The sequence below is a fragment of the Haliotis rubra genome, unplaced genomic scaffold (genome assembly GCF_003918875.1).
Source record: "Haliotis rubra isolate DU_JTF1 unplaced genomic scaffold, ASM391887v1 Scf223, whole genome shotgun sequence".
NCBI classification, from domain to species: domain Eukaryota; kingdom Metazoa; phylum Mollusca; class Gastropoda; order Lepetellida; family Haliotidae; genus Haliotis; species Haliotis rubra.
The window spans coordinates 926,981-944,117 of NW_025766259.1; the positions used below are offsets into that span (position 1 = coordinate 926,981).

General features: G+C 39.5%; 1 protein-coding gene and 1 long non-coding RNA gene across 2 annotated transcripts; both read right to left on the reverse strand.

The window, feature by feature from the left end:
* Positions 1–339: 339 nt before the first annotated feature.
* LOC124277549 lies at positions 340–3,456 on the reverse strand. The gene is made up of 4 exons (XR_006898853.1): positions 2,503–3,456; positions 1,699–1,756; positions 1,374–1,437; positions 340–1,168 (listed from the first exon to the last, which is right to left on the reverse strand). It is a non-coding gene; the product is annotated as an uncharacterized LOC124277549 (long non-coding RNA).
* Positions 3,457–15,255: 11,799 nt separating this feature from the next.
* LOC124277550 lies at positions 15,256–16,534 on the reverse strand. Its single transcript, XM_046713257.1, has 2 exons — positions 15,867–16,534; positions 15,256–15,766 (listed from the first exon to the last, which is right to left on the reverse strand). Exons 1-2 carry the CDS (start codon positions 16,373–16,375, stop codon positions 15,331–15,333), a joined length of 945 nt encoding a protein of 314 aa, XP_046569213.1. The 5' UTR covers positions 16,376–16,534; the 3' UTR covers positions 15,256–15,330.
* Positions 16,535–17,137: the final 603 nt, after the last annotated feature.

Below are 17,137 nucleotides of genomic sequence, written 5' to 3' on the forward strand. Positions count from 1 at the left end.
CAAGTAGATTCAATCGGGACACCTTCCAGTGCGAGCCGAGGTAAATGTGTTAGACCGAGGCAAGGGGAGTGTAACTGTTCTCTGACGGTTTCTGGTACTTGATTTCAATTATCAGCGTACGTGACATGTGTTGTTATGGGTACGGTTGTTGTAACCTGCCTAAGTTGCATGGAATGGAGAATCCACTCAAACAGTTGATACCGGAAGTAGAATTGGACGGACTAATGGACTCTCCGTCCGGAATCAACTGATTCGTGTGTTTTTCTCCAACTTAAACTAAGTTATAGTTTAAATATGATTTCTCCAGAATTCTGTACAAGTTGTAGGCACCGCAGGCTGATTTTTCTTAATGCTTTTAAAATTATTTTTTTTATGCATTCTAGTCCCAATTACTGTTCTGACGGCAGAAGTGAAGACTATATGTCAAAGAATATCATAATAATGTTGTAGGAGCCCTTCATATATGTCCCAAAAATCGAGCTAAACTGAGATTTGCCAAGTCATTTACGTCCACTCATGTGGAACAAAAATTAATCAAAGTATGTAGGCAATGACTTTATAGGTTTTATCTATAAGTATCATTTATAAATTCCTGAAATTTTGAAATCATTACATCAATAATTACTATGACTTCAAGCAACTCTTCACAGTAAGGGTAGCTCCCAAGAAACACAACAACACACAAAACTCGTAAATAAATATAATTTAATGTCATACATCAAGACAAGAAAACCCTTACACGGCAAAGAAGACTATGTGACTTTTATCCATAGTCATCATAACAATAATAAAGGGGTAAAACATGTTTATTAGTAGCACTAATAAGCCTAGAATAGAAACGTATCCTCTCTTAGTGTTTTCAGTTTCTCAGCTACTCTCAGACAGGAGTCTGTGAAGCACTAAACAAAACTACAAACTATACATTTTTCATCACATTTATCTCTGTACATCAATGGGGTTTTACAGAAGCAAAATATACAACTTAATATCAGCATCAATTATCACTTCCATAGTTCTTAGGAGCTGAAGTTTCAGTGAGTAGCAGACTCCAAAAAACATCAACAAAGCTCTACAATTATACATTTTTCTATACAATATCAGTTTTCAGCCTTTCACCAGTGAATCTGTCTTCTGTTTCAGATTGCCATTAATGGAAATAGCAGCATACCTGAAATATAGAGGAAGAACAGCCATAAAACAATGAACTCAATGTCTTCATTACTATTTTAGACATAATTCATAACCTCAGAAATTTGTTTTTACCACAGCAGGTCATGTATATCATGGTATGTCAAAGAAATGACAGCTTGGATTCCAGAACAGAAGTACATGTCCATTTAATACTTTTTTTTTCATATATTTTTAAGACATACATTCAAAGTATTCCTGTTGGTGTCCAGTCAGCAGTACATGGCGAGACGTGAATATCTGGATCATCTGGAAGAAGAAAATTATTATGCTGGACTCATCAACGTCTTTACTTTTTCATTACAATAGGAGCCTACAAGGCTTATCCAGTTCAAAATAAAAGTCAAATATAAATTAAGAACATAACACCAACAATAATGACACTGATAGTTGAATTTCGACATAATTTTTAGAGTGTGTAAACTTTCTCTTAAGCAAAGGTAGGTCAGTTATATGACAGTGTAGGCCAATTGAGGAAGAAGCCTGCATGGATGTCAGAACTAAAATTACCATGAATATTCCATAGTTGTTTCCATGGTTGGTCTCCGGATCACATTTTTTGGATCATCTGAAGGACAAAAAAATGGAATAAGAGGACAAAGTCATCAATATTCCTCGCAATGGCAAGATACTCTTCATGAATATGTCTACTAGTTATGATTATAGTACACGTATGTCAAATGTCTTGTAGTGTATATGGCAGAGTGGAAGGAGAGTATTGTAAGGTTTTACAGTTCTGCTCCAGAAATGAACACTACCACCAAATTCAGTCAAAGTCAAACTTATTGTCACGGAAACCACAATAAAAATCACACACTGGTGTAACCCCCAAAAGGCACATCTATGGATCATTGTGAACATGTGTACCAAGTTTGATAAAGCTAAAGTTTGGGAGATCTGCTCCAGACAAGATGACTTCCTCATAGTCACAGCCTAAGTCATGTTTCCATGGAAACAGCAAAAAATAAAATTCATATCTGGGTCTAACCCCTAAAAGGCACATCTAGTGATCATGGTAGACATGTGTACCAAGTTTGGTTAAGCTATCACGAATAGTTTAGAAGATATGCTTCGGACAAAGTGTGATGGACGGACAGATGGACGGAACTCGTTTCTACATCCCCCGCAACTTCATTGTTGCGGGGATAAAAAACAATATAGATGGACAATAGAAAAGTCTTTGCAGCTTTATAAGGAACTTTTTAATGAAGCATTAGTTAGGTCCATATTGTGATAAAGCAGGATAAATGATTATATTAAAATCCTATTATTTCAAGAGGAACATAATGTCCTAAAACATTATTAAAGTAATACCTGGGTAGACTGCCTTCGTATTCATCAATTCGGCATCATGAATGGGCGAGGTTTGAACCGTTGAAATAGTAGAAAACCATTAGTTACAAATAACATACCATACTTTGTTATAAAAATGACTGCGTAAAGTTTACAGAACATTGTACTCGATTAACCAACTTTGGAATGAAATTATATTGTGAATCTGTTATTTATTAATACATCATTCATATGGATGACAGTTACAATTCAAAAGTATGTGCAGTGTAGAACTGAAATGGAACACGAACATTTATGATATTGGAAGCAAGAAGTATCTGACACAAACTTACCAAAAATACAACAAATAAAAAACCTGTTAATCTATTCCACAAACTGAATTGTTAGTGACAAACTGGTTAGTAAGCAACCCTATTTACATCCATGCAAAATTTTGCACGAAATGTTTGCCAATATGTCTCAAGTACAGAATTTTAGTACATATTTAACAGAACATTTTGTCATTTTTTTAAAGTAAATGGTCACCTCAAATCACACAGAGAAATAGTGGCATTAAAGAGAGACTATGCTGCCCGGTCCATTTTCAGTATAGGCCTAGCTGTAGTAGGCGACTACCTGCGTGCATCTGTAAATATTCAACATTGTCATTTTAGTGTACCATCTTATATCTATGTTCCTAAATGTGATAATGAGGTGACTTTGGAAATTGCATATGAATGATGTTTGCCATTTCGTCTGTACTTGGTCTTTGGATATGAAAGGAGGTTTAACAATAATGCTATTTGATGCTTAAAACCATGTGATTTGAGATTGAAATTGGCTGGCAGATAAACATCTAGTTAATCCATATGGATGTCAATCTACAATGCGAAAAAGATATCTCTTTCAATACTGCTCATTTGAGCATTTCGTAATGACAAGAAATAACAATAACTTTTGCACCCACAAGAACATTCACCTATTCAAAAAGGTGTCCTGTGCATTACATTTACATGTACATATTACTGATATATAGAACACTAAATAATTGATGATCTATGTCTTCAAAGTTAACTGCAACTTATATATATATACCCAATTCCATTTAGTTCGTGTGTTGGGCAGAACATTGGCAGTCACAGTGAAACTTTGCTTACAGGATCAGGATGTCTGAAACATTTTCAAACTTACATTGAAATACAATATTCTAATATACTGATACTATATTTCCATACAGATGGTAAGTTCCTCAGGTTAAACTACTTACTCATCACTTTTTGTTCTCATTTAAAGCCTATTCAAGAAGAAGAAAGGTGTTTTCAATTTTGCAAACGCAGCATAAATTATGATAATTAGTTACTAATAATTGAAATACATGTAATGTTATAAAATAACTTTACTATATTTCCATACAGATGGTAAGTTCCTGACAGGTTAAACTACTTGCCAATCAACTTCTGTTCTCATTTAAAGCCGTTTTAAGAAGCAGAAACGTGTTTTCATTTAAGAAGCAGAAAAGTGGCAAAAATAATGATAATTAGTGTTAATAACTAGCAAAAACTTTTAAACTCACTTAATATACAATTTCTGCCTTTTCTTCAAATTTGGATGCTCAAATATATTGCTTAAAGTATCAGAAAATAGATAACCGATGACATAAATGAGAATATAAGGTTTCATAATGATGATTCTGATTAAAAATACATTTTGTACCCTCTGTGGAACCGCTCATTGGAAGTGCCTGGGAATATGTGACGGCAGATACAAGGGCAGGTAACTCTAATCAGCTGACCGACTGAAAACTTTAAGCCTTTTTTTCGTCGCTTTGATCATTGAAAAAAAATACATAAAAATATATTTTCATTTCTTTTAGATCTATATTAAGCGTATTTCGCCGTATTTTGTTGACGTTGTTGATTTTAAGGTATTTGGTAGATATCTGAAATTTCACTTACCTCATATTAAATCGTTTTCTCGTCCAGAATATACAGTTGTGCGAAATACGCCATTTCGAAGGTTTGTACTTCTCATATTTAAAAAAAACCGCGCGGAAATCGTCACGGAAATAGGTGTAATTAAGCCTTAAACGCGACGGTTTGTAGGGGTCGGTGAACCAAGTTCTGGCCATTTTCTAAAATAGCTACACCAGCGCCCCTACCGGGAACTGCGGTCGCTAGATATTTGATCATAATAAACTGCCGGCCAAAACACAGTTCTAAACATGAGGGGCGGCGGGGTAGCCTAGTGGTTAAAACGTTCACTCGTCACCCTGAAGACCCGGGTTCCATGCCCCACATGGGTACATTGTGTGAAGCCCATTTCTAGTGTCCTCTGCCTTGATATTGCTGGAATATTGCTAAAAGTGGCGTTAAACCACACTCACTCACTCACTTTAAAATGAAACAAACTGGGATTGGTTAATCTGATATTTGATAACGGTATCAGAGGCGATACGAAATGAAAAGCTCAGCCAAATAACGTTTTGACACTTATAATTATCAAATCCATTTTTCACATTTTCTTTTTCCCGGCATTGTAAATGTAATTCGTATAACAACGCAACATGCATAGAACCATTTGAAATTGATTCATGAAGGCGTTATGAACAGGTGGCAAAAGGTCACACCGACAAAAAATATGTAAAGCAGGCTTTTATGATTCAGGATAAAAAGCAGATATGGGCATTTATGCTAAAGTATGTGACACGCAAATGATTTAATTGCTATTTTGGTTTTTTTTGTTTCATGTGGAGGAAAATTCCAAATTTGATGCATCAGTGACCAAAAAATATGTCCGATGCAATTCCCTATTTTGACTTATACCAGACGTTCCCGAATTATTGCAGGTGAACAAATGACTAGACTCAGCATATGTTTATGACGGGTGCCACCGGTGGGGCAGGATACACTCACCTTTTTGCAAACACCTGGTATCGTCATAAACACATGCTGTGTCATCGTATCGCATGGTGACAATCACTGGATTGTCTGCTTCAGACCAGATTTGTTTTGCAAACAAGATCATACATCTGTAATACTGCTGAAACAAATATCTGCTCATGATATAATCACAATTGTACAATGGACTCCACTTTTGGCAGAGACCGCCTCCGTGGTGTAGTGGTTAGAGCGTCCGCCCGGAGAACGGAAGGTCGCGGGTTCGATCCCCGATCGCGTCATACCAAAATACGTTAAAATATGGTACTTGTTGGTACCTGCCTGGCGCTAGGCATTAATGGGTACAGCAAGGACTGGTCGGCTCAGAGTCAGTATAATGTGTCTGAGTGGGGTATTCATGCTTCACTGCGGCATGGTATCTCAGTGGGCTAGCACTATAAAACCAGCTTAAGTCTGGGCTAGTACAAGCAGCCGCACATACACATACACACGCATGCACGTCGTCATATGAGCGAAATATTCTCAAGCATGACGTTAAACCCAATTTCACCTCACTTCACTTTTGGCAGAGATTTCGTATGAACGTGGAAAGGGTTTTGTGGCTTCTATCTACACATCCATAGAATCTGGTAATTTATTATGTAGTTCTGAATGTAACCTTGTCATGTGTCATCCTACATCATGCGCCTTGTTCTCATAATCGAAGACCACTGCAGTGTGGTACACGGTACACTTGATTTCCGCGGATCCTTCCGCGAAGCATGTTCGAGGTGGCCAATATTTCGATCAACGACAATCGTAGCGCGAAGATCTGGTTGTGGGACAGCCCCCAGCCTGGTATATGAAGTCTTTGAAGATGATTTTTTGACTTGTAAAACATGATGTCTTTGATGTTCTTTCTAATTTCTTGGTTGGAAAAGGTGAACATTTCTTATATATGTGGAGTTGAAGAAGTTGTTGTTTAACGCCGCACTCAGCAATATCCCAGCTCTATGGCGGCGGTCTGTAAATAATCGAGTCTGGACCAGACAATCCAGTGATCAACAACATGGAACAGTGATCAATCTACGCAATAGGGATACGATTACATGTGTCAACCGAGTCAGCGAGCCTGATCACCCGATCCCGTTACAGGTGAAGAAAACATGTGATACAGTCTGAAGTCTGAAATATAGCCTTGATCGCAAGGCAATTCTTCCAACGGACTATAGTAAGTGGCCTCCTGTTCAAATGTTTATGTGAGAGATGTGAGAGATGGATTCAGTCGTACAGCCCGCAAATGTCTTTCGCAATACCCCGCATTAACCTTTCCGAGATTGCATGAACAAAAGACATGTTCCGACTGTCACCTTCCGATCTCGTAAGAGACGCTCTGATTGGTAGCTTGAAAGGTAACTCTGGCGTGAACTGTAATGGGAAGGCTTTATCGGTAGCGACATGTGAAATCTGTTTAATGACATTAGCATGTCGGAACGTATCTAGATACAAATTAATTCTGACATGGAAGTTTCTAAAATATCTACTCTCTGATTTGCATTACTCATAATCAATATTAGTCTTCGGCGAATGTAAATTTTGCTATTTCATCTTTTTCTGAAACGAGGAATTTGTTTGTCTAGTTATGTTAAGGTTATTCGTCATTCAGTTTCCACCAGAAGGGTTGATAATGTCCAAATAATATCAAATTGAAACAATACGTTATCTCCTTCAGGGGCGGATACAGCTTTTTGTGAAAGGAGGGGTGCACCGTTGGTCTTCACCCCTTTTCACGAGAGTTTCAATGGTCATTTAATGAACTTTCAGGACAAAGTGTGTGTGTGTGTGTGTGTGTGTGTGTGTGTGTGCGTGTGTGCCCCTGCACCAACCCCAACCCCTCTCTGGATCCGCCTATGTTCTCCATTTCAAATTCATCTACTATATGCTGCTAATGTACCTTGCAAACGACTATAGTTATATTCTCATATAAGGGGGCGGTTTTGTTGCGTGGTTTAAGTATTCGTACGAAAAGCGAATCCGATTTCCCACATGGGTAGAATGTGTGAAGACCGTTTCCTGGTTCCCCCCCATCTTGGTATTCCTGTGGAATATTGCGAAGAGCGGCGTAAAAGTATGCTCAAACTCTTCAAACTTATCCCAGTGATATAGTATATTTTGTGAAAGGCAAAATGGTTTTATAATGTTTGTCAACTTGACCTCTAGGCTTTACGCTTGGGCGCCATATTGATGCCTGACATAAAAATATTATGTTTACAACATACGTGATGTTGGTGACCCACCAGTTAACGTAGGCCTCGAGCTCACTCAAGCCCCTCATAAATATCCGGCTTAAGGGACAAACAGGTCACATATACTAAATATGCCTGTTTCTCGTCCCTTTTGTATTAAAGAAAACTAAATAAATAAGTAGTTGGCAGTCACGGTAGGTTACATTAAAATTTGAAACGGAAACGAAAACTACGGAACCGAATTACGGATAAAAATATAAACAAACAAATCTCAACCTTCAGGGTCGGTCGATGATGAAACAAAGAAGGCGATAACGTGTCCTAACCTGGAAAGTGAAGGTCGCGTCCCGAACAGTGGCGCAGTGCTTCTGGTGTAGTTTATGTACGGCAATATCGGTAAGTGGGGCTGTGAAGTAAAGAGCAGATCGTTTATATCTGTCGAGAGGATAGATGCGATAGACAAATACTTATAAAACATACTGACCTTTGTCTAACACTAAATCTGTGCCTGGATCAATTTCACAGCAATATGCGTTCATTCAGCCTGCATAACGCTGGAACTGTTTTGTTGCTGTGTAGGAAACTGGGTTATTGTTTTGGGCCCTGACTGTTTTGCTTCAAGTCTTTTTTAATCGAAGTTGATTTTTGTCGGGTCGATTCTTTGCTGACATTTTGGTATGGAATATATTTTTGGCTTGGTTTGGTTGTTGTTTAACGCCACACTCAACAATATCCAAGCTATAAGACGACCGTCGGCAGATAATCGAGTCAGGATAATCGAGACAACCCAGTGATCAACAGCATGAGCATCGATCTTGCAATTCTCGCCTCCTTATTGATGACGTTTCACCTTTTGCAAATTTGGGGCTGCTGTTTTCTGTTGATATGGATATCATCCCTACCCTGTGTTATCGAAAAATATTAACTCTGAATATAACATGGCAGTGCCGTCGCCCATGTCCTGTGGCGTGAGACAGACAGACAGTGTATTTTGTATCACACCACAGGCTTCTGTACCATCGTGTCATTATTGGAAAGATAATTCACGCATGTCCTGTTATGCTATGCATATAATGCATATGTTTAATTCATAATTACAGGTAGCTTTAAGCAATAATTTGCATCACGCGTCACGTGACAGCATCGTGAGTTTCATGCAGTTCTCTAATTCTATTCACAATGAAAGGTGCCATCTTGGGACATGCGACAGGGCTTCAATATTACAGGATACAGTGAAGTGGAGGTGGCTGAGAATGAACGTCAGTGATGTCTACACTAGAACTATGGTCGTACTGTTTGAGTGGGTGAGTGAGTTTAGTTTTACGCCGTTTTAGCATTATCACGGCGGGGTACACCAGAAATGGTCTTCACGCACTGAACCAATGTTGGGAATCGAACCGGGGTCTTTGGCATGACGAGCGAAAGATTTAACCACTAGGCTACCACACCGTTCCCCAATGGAGTTCACCACATTCTGTAAGTTGAAAAAAAGCAGTCGTCACCATTCATCCCTTTTGCTGATTTGAGAAAATGCATTCGCTACCATTTGCCCCTTTCTGTAGTGAAGTGAAAGGATTACAGACTGTCCGACCGGACCATATCACACATCGTGTCTTGTTTGTTTGTTGTTTTTCGCCACACTCAGCAATATTCCAGCCATGGCAGCCATCTGTAAATAATTCAGTCTGGACCACCCGACCCAGTGATCAACAGCATGAGCGTTGATCTACGCATTCTGACCACCCGATCAGTCGCCTCTTACGACAGGCATGGGTTGTTTAACTCGTCCGTGACTTGCAGTGAAGGTCATTCAGGGTATAAAAAAGAACGTTATCTTTACTACGAATTGTCATACTTCCATTTTTCTACCGCGATGTCTGAGTGGGTCAGATCACTGACTTTGTTGACCATTAGTGCCTCACTCTGAGAGTGTGGGGGTTCGAACCCTGGGTAGGACGAAACCCAAACAGGAACAACAGTCTGTACTTAACTGAGAAAGTGTTATCCCAAATACAAACATACGTTATAAATGACCACTAAATGGCATTATCTTACCTCGCATATAAATGTCGCTTTCTGATTGGCTGAGCGCTCTTCTGCGAGTAATATTTCAATGTACCCCGCTGTCAGTGGCAACTCATTTGGTACTTCGAGGTAGTAATTCTTTAACATTGAAACACGTATGATGTACGGAAATTACCGATGTTTAGCGAATGCAAATCGACGGAAGGGAAATAACTCTTAATCTGTTTTTCTTGTCAGCAAAAATCTAGCGATGGCTACAAAAGGATTTGTACTCGTGCTTCAAACAACTCAAAATTAACAATAAGGTGTTCGGTAAGATAAATACGTTGTTCACTGGTCCCTCGGGGCCCATGGGCTTCGGGCGAGGGGAACATAAACAAACATCGAGGGTACATCAACCCATGTCCCCCCTCGTGACCAGTGAAAAACTTATATTGTCAATTCATGTAATCCAAGTCGTCACGATTGTTAAGAGGGGGGCAGCGTGTAGCCAAGTGGTAAAAGCGTTCGTTCGTCACGCCGAAGACCCGGGTTCGATTCCCCACATGGGTACAATGTGTGAAGCCCATTTCTGGTGTTCCCCGCCGTGATATTGCTGGAATATTGCTAAAGACGCCATAAAAAGCAACTCACACACTCACTCACTGAAGCGAGTCACCAGCACCGGACTCGCTCACTCACTCACAGTTAAGCGGCGTGATATATGCTGAGACCGCCCGCTGGTCAGAGAAAGGGGTCAGATGGTCAGAATAGGAAGCCAGGGCCTAGATTTCGAAGCTTTCTTAGCGCTAAGATAGCCGTAAGTGGAATACATTAACATTAACTTACGACTATCTTAGCGCTAAGAGAGCTTCGAAAATCTAGGCCCAGCACTTTTGACTTAGGAGATCGGATGATCGGACATTGATGTTCGTTCTTTGAGTCGCTCTGTTTGGTCCATTTTAACATATGGTGGAATAAAGCAGTATCAAATAAAAAGCATTCAATTACACATTCACAAATTATCGAACCTGCATGTCAAGCCTCATCCACTATGTACAATCGAACCTCGCTCATCCGGACAATTGCCAATAGTGAACTATTTTATGTTTGATATTTCAGTTACTTGTTTACATTCGCCAAGAATGCCTTTGTAAACTGAACAGAGTTACCTCCCCATTGAGACTGTGGAATATACATAATTTTGATGGTAACAAAAATAAACCCATTTAAATTAAAAAGGAGCCTCAGTCAGATGGGAAATTCAGAACCTGGGGAAATCTAGACTTGCTTCATTTAGGGCTTTAGCATTGCAGGGAGGGATAGGCAGAAGGGAAATAATGTGGTTCAGGGACAGTGAGGCAGACTAAATGATATTGTCAAATGTATACGGTTCCATGCAAGGACATGTGATTCTATGAAGGAGGTGTGGGAAAACGCCGTACCTGAGAATATTTCGCTCATATATATGCACTAGTCCAGACTAAACTGGTTTTATAGTGCCAGCTCACTGAGATACCATGCTGCAGTTAAGCATGAATACCCCACTCAGACACATTACACTGACTCCGAGCCGACCAGTCCTTGTTATACCCATTAATGCCTAGCGCCAGGCAGGGACCAACAAGTACCATCTTTTAGCCGGAGATCGAAACCGCGACCTTCCGCTCTCCGGGCGGACGCTCTAACCACTACACCACGGTGGTTACCTACCTGAAGGAACCCGAAAGTGTCCTTTCAAAGCTACGAGAATGGACGTTAGTGTAAATAAATATGTTATTCACTACATACTCTTGGGTCGGTGAGACAGACTACAACTGGCAATAGACCTTGTTATCGTGCCAACTAGCTGATCATGGTGTGTTTAATGACAGGATGTAACAGCTGAAATATCTTCATCCGTATCTATCTTGTTCACATTTGTTAAAAAACAAAATGTATTAAAATATCATACTTTTTAATATCACGTAATTATAATAATTATTCGTAATTACTTTTAATGCAGAGTAGTCACGTGAGATATCGTCCAAGTGAGGAGATTGCAGACTGTCCCACCGGACCATGTCACACATTGCGTCTTGTTTGTTTGTAGTTTTACGCCGCACTCAGCAATATTCCAGCTACCGTATATGACCGTCTATAAGCCGAATTTTGAGGACCAAAAAAAGCAGTCTGTAGAAGGGGGTCGTCTTCTCCATGAGTTACGCTTTCGTCAAACTTTTTTCCAGGGGTAAGAAAACAACATCGTATCACTTCGCGTGAACAAACAACAGAAGACGGCTTTGTCAGTAGAGACGTCAAATTTGCAATTAAACATCACTAGACAAGATTATTTACCTTTTAAGTTATACGTTGTTTTTGCTGGGCATTGTATTATTTGCAGGGATTAAGATTACCGTGCGTATTTGTCTCGTACACAAAGCCGGAAATAGCAATCAGCTGTGCACACTCGTGGACTCGTCCGCCTTTTAGGGTACCAGGTACGTTTCTGTATTTTGACTTTGTTTAGGGTATCTGTATACAGAAACGTACCTGGGGTACGTATCTGTAGTACCTGTGCCGACAACGACCCCTTCAGCGGAATCAAACACTGTTCAAACATGTTCAGATACGTGTCTGCATCGTCTGCAGGTTTAGCTCTCCCAGGAACACTGACTCCATTCACATAGAGGTTGATCGTTTTAATCATGCTAGATTGAAAGTTGAATGGATTCCCATCATATTTCCCATTCAAACTGCTACTGTTTACAAATCCTACAATGTATCGATTAGCAATAGGATTTGAGACATTGTCAATGGTATGTGTTAATTGTGATACAGGGATACTGTTGACTCTGACTTCAGACTTGATGAAAGGATAGAGTGCATTAGAGTTGTTTTCAAACAAGGTATTGTGGGCTAGGATCAGTGCTGGGTTCACTTTGAGTTTGCAGATTTTGAGATAAGCATCTAACAGTTTAATGCTATACTCTTGATCAGCAACTCCACTCATCAGACAGAAAGCAGGCGATGATCTGAACAATTTCAAAGTTAGATCTACTCCATTAATCATGTGTCTGTCCATCTCAAACACATCTTCAAATAGATTTCCAGACATGGTCATTTCCTGACTTAATGCAATGAATTCACCACGCATGCTCAATCCAGTGTTGGCTCCTGTATCAGAATCAGTTGATTCAATATCACTGTTGTTGTTTACCACATCTTTGTAGAACAATTGAGATGACAGTTGAGTCTTTTTTGCATCTTCTCCATAGTTCAACAATGTTTTCATCATGCTCTTGTAAGCATAATGATTGTTGGTGGAAGAGACCAGTTGATCATGGAGATAGACAGAGACTTGTGAAAACAGTGACTGCAGAAACAGATTGACAGGAGCCACATGTTCTTTGGCAACCAATGATGTTCCATCTGAACGGGTAACCTTCAGCTTCACATGTAGTCTTGTCCTCTTTAGATCAATGTAGTCACTGCCTGAATTGGATACATGAAATTCCAAAGGTGTCAAATCATTAATTTGACTCAGTGGGCGTACATCTTCAAAATAATGTTGATGGATGCTGGTCTGATAAGGTGGTAGAGTAAAAAGGTTTAATGACTCGGGCACGAACTCTTCAAAATCTTTACTTGTCAACAGAGACATGATGTTAACTAAAGATATCGTTTTCTTTCACAGGGGTGCACTTGAGAACACGAGCAGTCTTAGAGGGGATGCTGCTTGCCTGACGTATCTTCTTGGTTGTGGTCACCTGTTTACCTGCAGCTCTTTTTAAAGATCTATGTCGCTTCTGTTTGGCATCTGCCCTCTCCACAACACTTTGAGGTTCTGAGGTCATCTGCAGTTTGATTTGAGGTTTTTTGGTTGATCAACGGGTTGATGAGTTGGAATTACCTTAGGTTGAGTTTTTCCATTCACAAGATGGGAGCTGCCTGTCATGTGTTTCTTGAAGTAATTCTGCCATTTGATATAGTCTGGTACATACAGAGGTAAAGAATCCATGATCAGTCAACAAAAGGATAACGTCTTAAGTGAAGTGTTAAGTGTGTGTCCTCTTTCAAAAATGACAGTGGAGTTCCGTCACTTGCTTTTATACAGATTTCGATGTCAGGAGACTCTTTCACCATCACATGGATATTGTATTCATTAGCAAAGGTAAAGTTAGGTCCATCCCTCAAGTCAATGCGTCTTAACAAAGGTAATTGTGTGTCACCCACCAATGAACTGTCACACAGGTTACACAGTACATCTACATAGGGATCATTGATGTGAGTGAGCTCCAACTTTCCAAAGTTTAGTTGAGTCAAAGAAACCACCCAGAATCCATCAAACACAAGTCTTTGATTGAGTTTTACACGGAAATGATAGGGAGTGTTGTCTTTAAAATAATCACTTTTTGAGTCTGAACACTTGAGGAACACATATTTCTCCATTACAGGTCTTTCAGTTGACTTTCTTCCACATAAGAATCAAAGGAACTGGGCCAACCTAACCAATGTACCAAAACATAAGTTTTACCCGCCTTGTGTCTTTTCTTCAAGATCTTCTCTACTTGCCACTCAATATCCTCTCCTTTGTTCACTTTTTGCAATTCACTGCTGTAAAAAGTACCTTTGATCATATCATCATGGAAATCTTTGATTTTGTACAGTGGAATTTCCTGTCTTCTAAAACAATGAGCTATTTTAAACAGTTCTTGTGTCCACTTGACATCAAATTCTTTGCTGAAAGGTTTCCTCAGGTATGGAATGCGAACAATGTCACCTACTTTATATCTGAATTTCTTCACAGGGTTGTGTTTAGCATTTTCTGATTTCAACACTGGTTTCATCAATGGTTTGACATACAAATGTTGCCATACTGTCAATTCATTACCTTTATTCACTTGAACTGGTGATAAATTGGGTAAGGAGGAATGCAAAGTATGATTATAGTTGTGTAGCAGTTCAGGTAAAACATCAAGGTAATGTTTGGTATTGTTGTGTGTCATGTAACGGGTGACCAACGATTTTAGTGTTCTATTGAAACGTTCCACATAATTGCTTTTGATGTTTTCATTCCGTGCAATGGTGAGAGTAATATTTTCTTGTTCTAAATAGGATTTGAATACACCCTTAAACTCACTTCCAGCATCTACACGAACTTTCCTTGGTTTTCGTTTCAACAGTATTTTTTTGAAGGCTTTCAGGACTGTCTCTGGTTTCTTATTTTGTAAAGGAAAGGCAAAGGCAAACCTACTCAAGATATCAATAGCTACAAGCAAGTAGCGTATACCCTGATTTTCTTTGCTGTAACGTGAAAGATCAGCTAGATCCACATCAAACATTTCATTCATGGAATTCACTCTTACTTTCATTCTTTTAAATCTATGTTTGACTGGTTTGTGTAAACTATAAGCATCTTGGTTGTTCACAAATCGTTTCACCTTCCTCAGCTTGATACTATGGTGACTCTTTTTCTTCAATTCATCACGCAGTTTGGAGGGTCCATAATAAGCGCCCGGATTGTGAGGGCCATAATAATACTTTTCTAATGCTTTTTGCTGTTTCAACTCACTGCTTTTCTTTTGGGAACTCATGTTGTACTGAGGAGAATGTGACTTACTAAACAATATATATAACATAAAACACATTTGGTTTGATTATTTATTCATTCTATCACTATCCCTATTACAATTCACAAAAGTGTGTTACAGTACATAATGATCATCACCATGTTACAAAGCATGATTAAAACACCTCTGAATTTACACTGATAGGATATGTCCTTCAAAATCTTGAGATAACATGTCTTCCATCATCCCCTCTGGATCATAGTCACACAAACAGTCAATAAGTTCATTACAACACACGTGACACTGGACTTGTCCACTATTGCAGCTCACGTGGCGCAGCATATTATTGTGACGACAAATGCTACAATTTCGTTGAAGAGGAGTAAGTTTCTCTTCTTCATATGGATCTTCCGCTGTTAAATCACCTGCGACATTCATCTCCATGTGTTGTTTCTCTTGCTGTTCAATGTCTTCCATGAGTTGAGTGTAATCCAACCACAAGTCATTTAAGGTGGACTCTGTTGGAAGCCAGTCATTGAAGTTAGGTTCTGTAGGAGGTGTTATAGGTTCTATCAGGAGTGATGGAGATGGCTGCGGTGCAGTAGGTGAAATAGCGCTGACATCGCTCCTATCAATAGAAGACAAATATAAATTGAGAAACAAAATTACTTCATTGTAAACAATTAGGTAGAACAAATATAATTAATTATCGTAATGATTACACTTACCTTGGTTTGATTGCTGGACTGGCTACCTCCTTTTTGGTCTTCCTCTTTTGTGTTCTTTTGCTCTTCTTTGCAACTGGTTGTCTCTCGTTCTCCTTCACTTTTCTAGTTTTCTTAGCCTTAGGAAGAGATGCGATGGGAGATTTTTGCTTTCCGTTCTCTGAATTCTCGTTGGCAGATGTGGCAGCAATTTTCATGTAATCCAACAGCAAACTCAAGAGAGCGGGCGATACTGATGGCAGTTTCTCTTCTAAGGTCTTCATTCGCTCTGCCATCTCGGTGTATGTGGTTTTGTACAACTCACTTGTTCGCATCATAGTTTCATGCAAATGTACCTGAGTATTCACAATATCCTTCACTTCTTGAAACACACTAGTAAGTAACTGGTCTGTTGAGAAGCCTATACGTCTCATGTCCAACACCTTCTGCGCCATATTGATTGCGAGCAGAAATGCTTTTCCAAAACTCTTCTGGTCTATGATAGCAATGATAACTGATTTGAAATGTCTCATAGTGGAAGGTGCAACATGGGATTGTGTAGTGCTTGTGCTGTCTGATTGGATGTAGAGTAGTACACATGCTGTCTGATTGGTTGGTTAACAAGACACGATAAATGGAATGGCAAACAACACAAATATTTAAAAGATGTAGGTGGCCAACATTCCACCCATTTCAACTTTAATAGCAATGATTTCAATATATCAAATTTGCTTGGTTCCTAGTCATAACATTTCAATACACATTCCCATCTCCGTGAGTCATGATGTTAAATAAAGACGCCACTTAACTCTTTACCGGCTGGTATAGAACCATAGTGTAGGCTATCATTGTATACAATAGGGTTAAAGGTTCAAAGGACAGCTCCTGGAATTTATGGAATGTGAATCCTGAAAACTCCTTTGGTATGTAGGATTACTCCTTAAAAAATGCCTTTGATCTCCCCTGGAATGCTATTGATCTCCTTAGGAATGCTTTTGTTCTCCTTAGGAATGCTTTGATGTCCCTAACCCTACCCCCAACCCAAAGCCGGAACCCTAACCCCAAATCGGAACCCTAACCAAACCTACCCTCAACCCAAGCCTGGAACTCCAACTCCTAACCCCAGTTGGGAAACCCTCAACCCTACCCTAAACCCAACCCAATCTGGAACCCTAACCCTACCCCTAAACCCCAACCTGGAGAACCCTACTCCGAACCTCAAACCAGAACTGTAACCCTAAGCCAAACTGGAACCCTAGCCCCACCCCCAACCCAAAACCAGAACCCTAACCCCA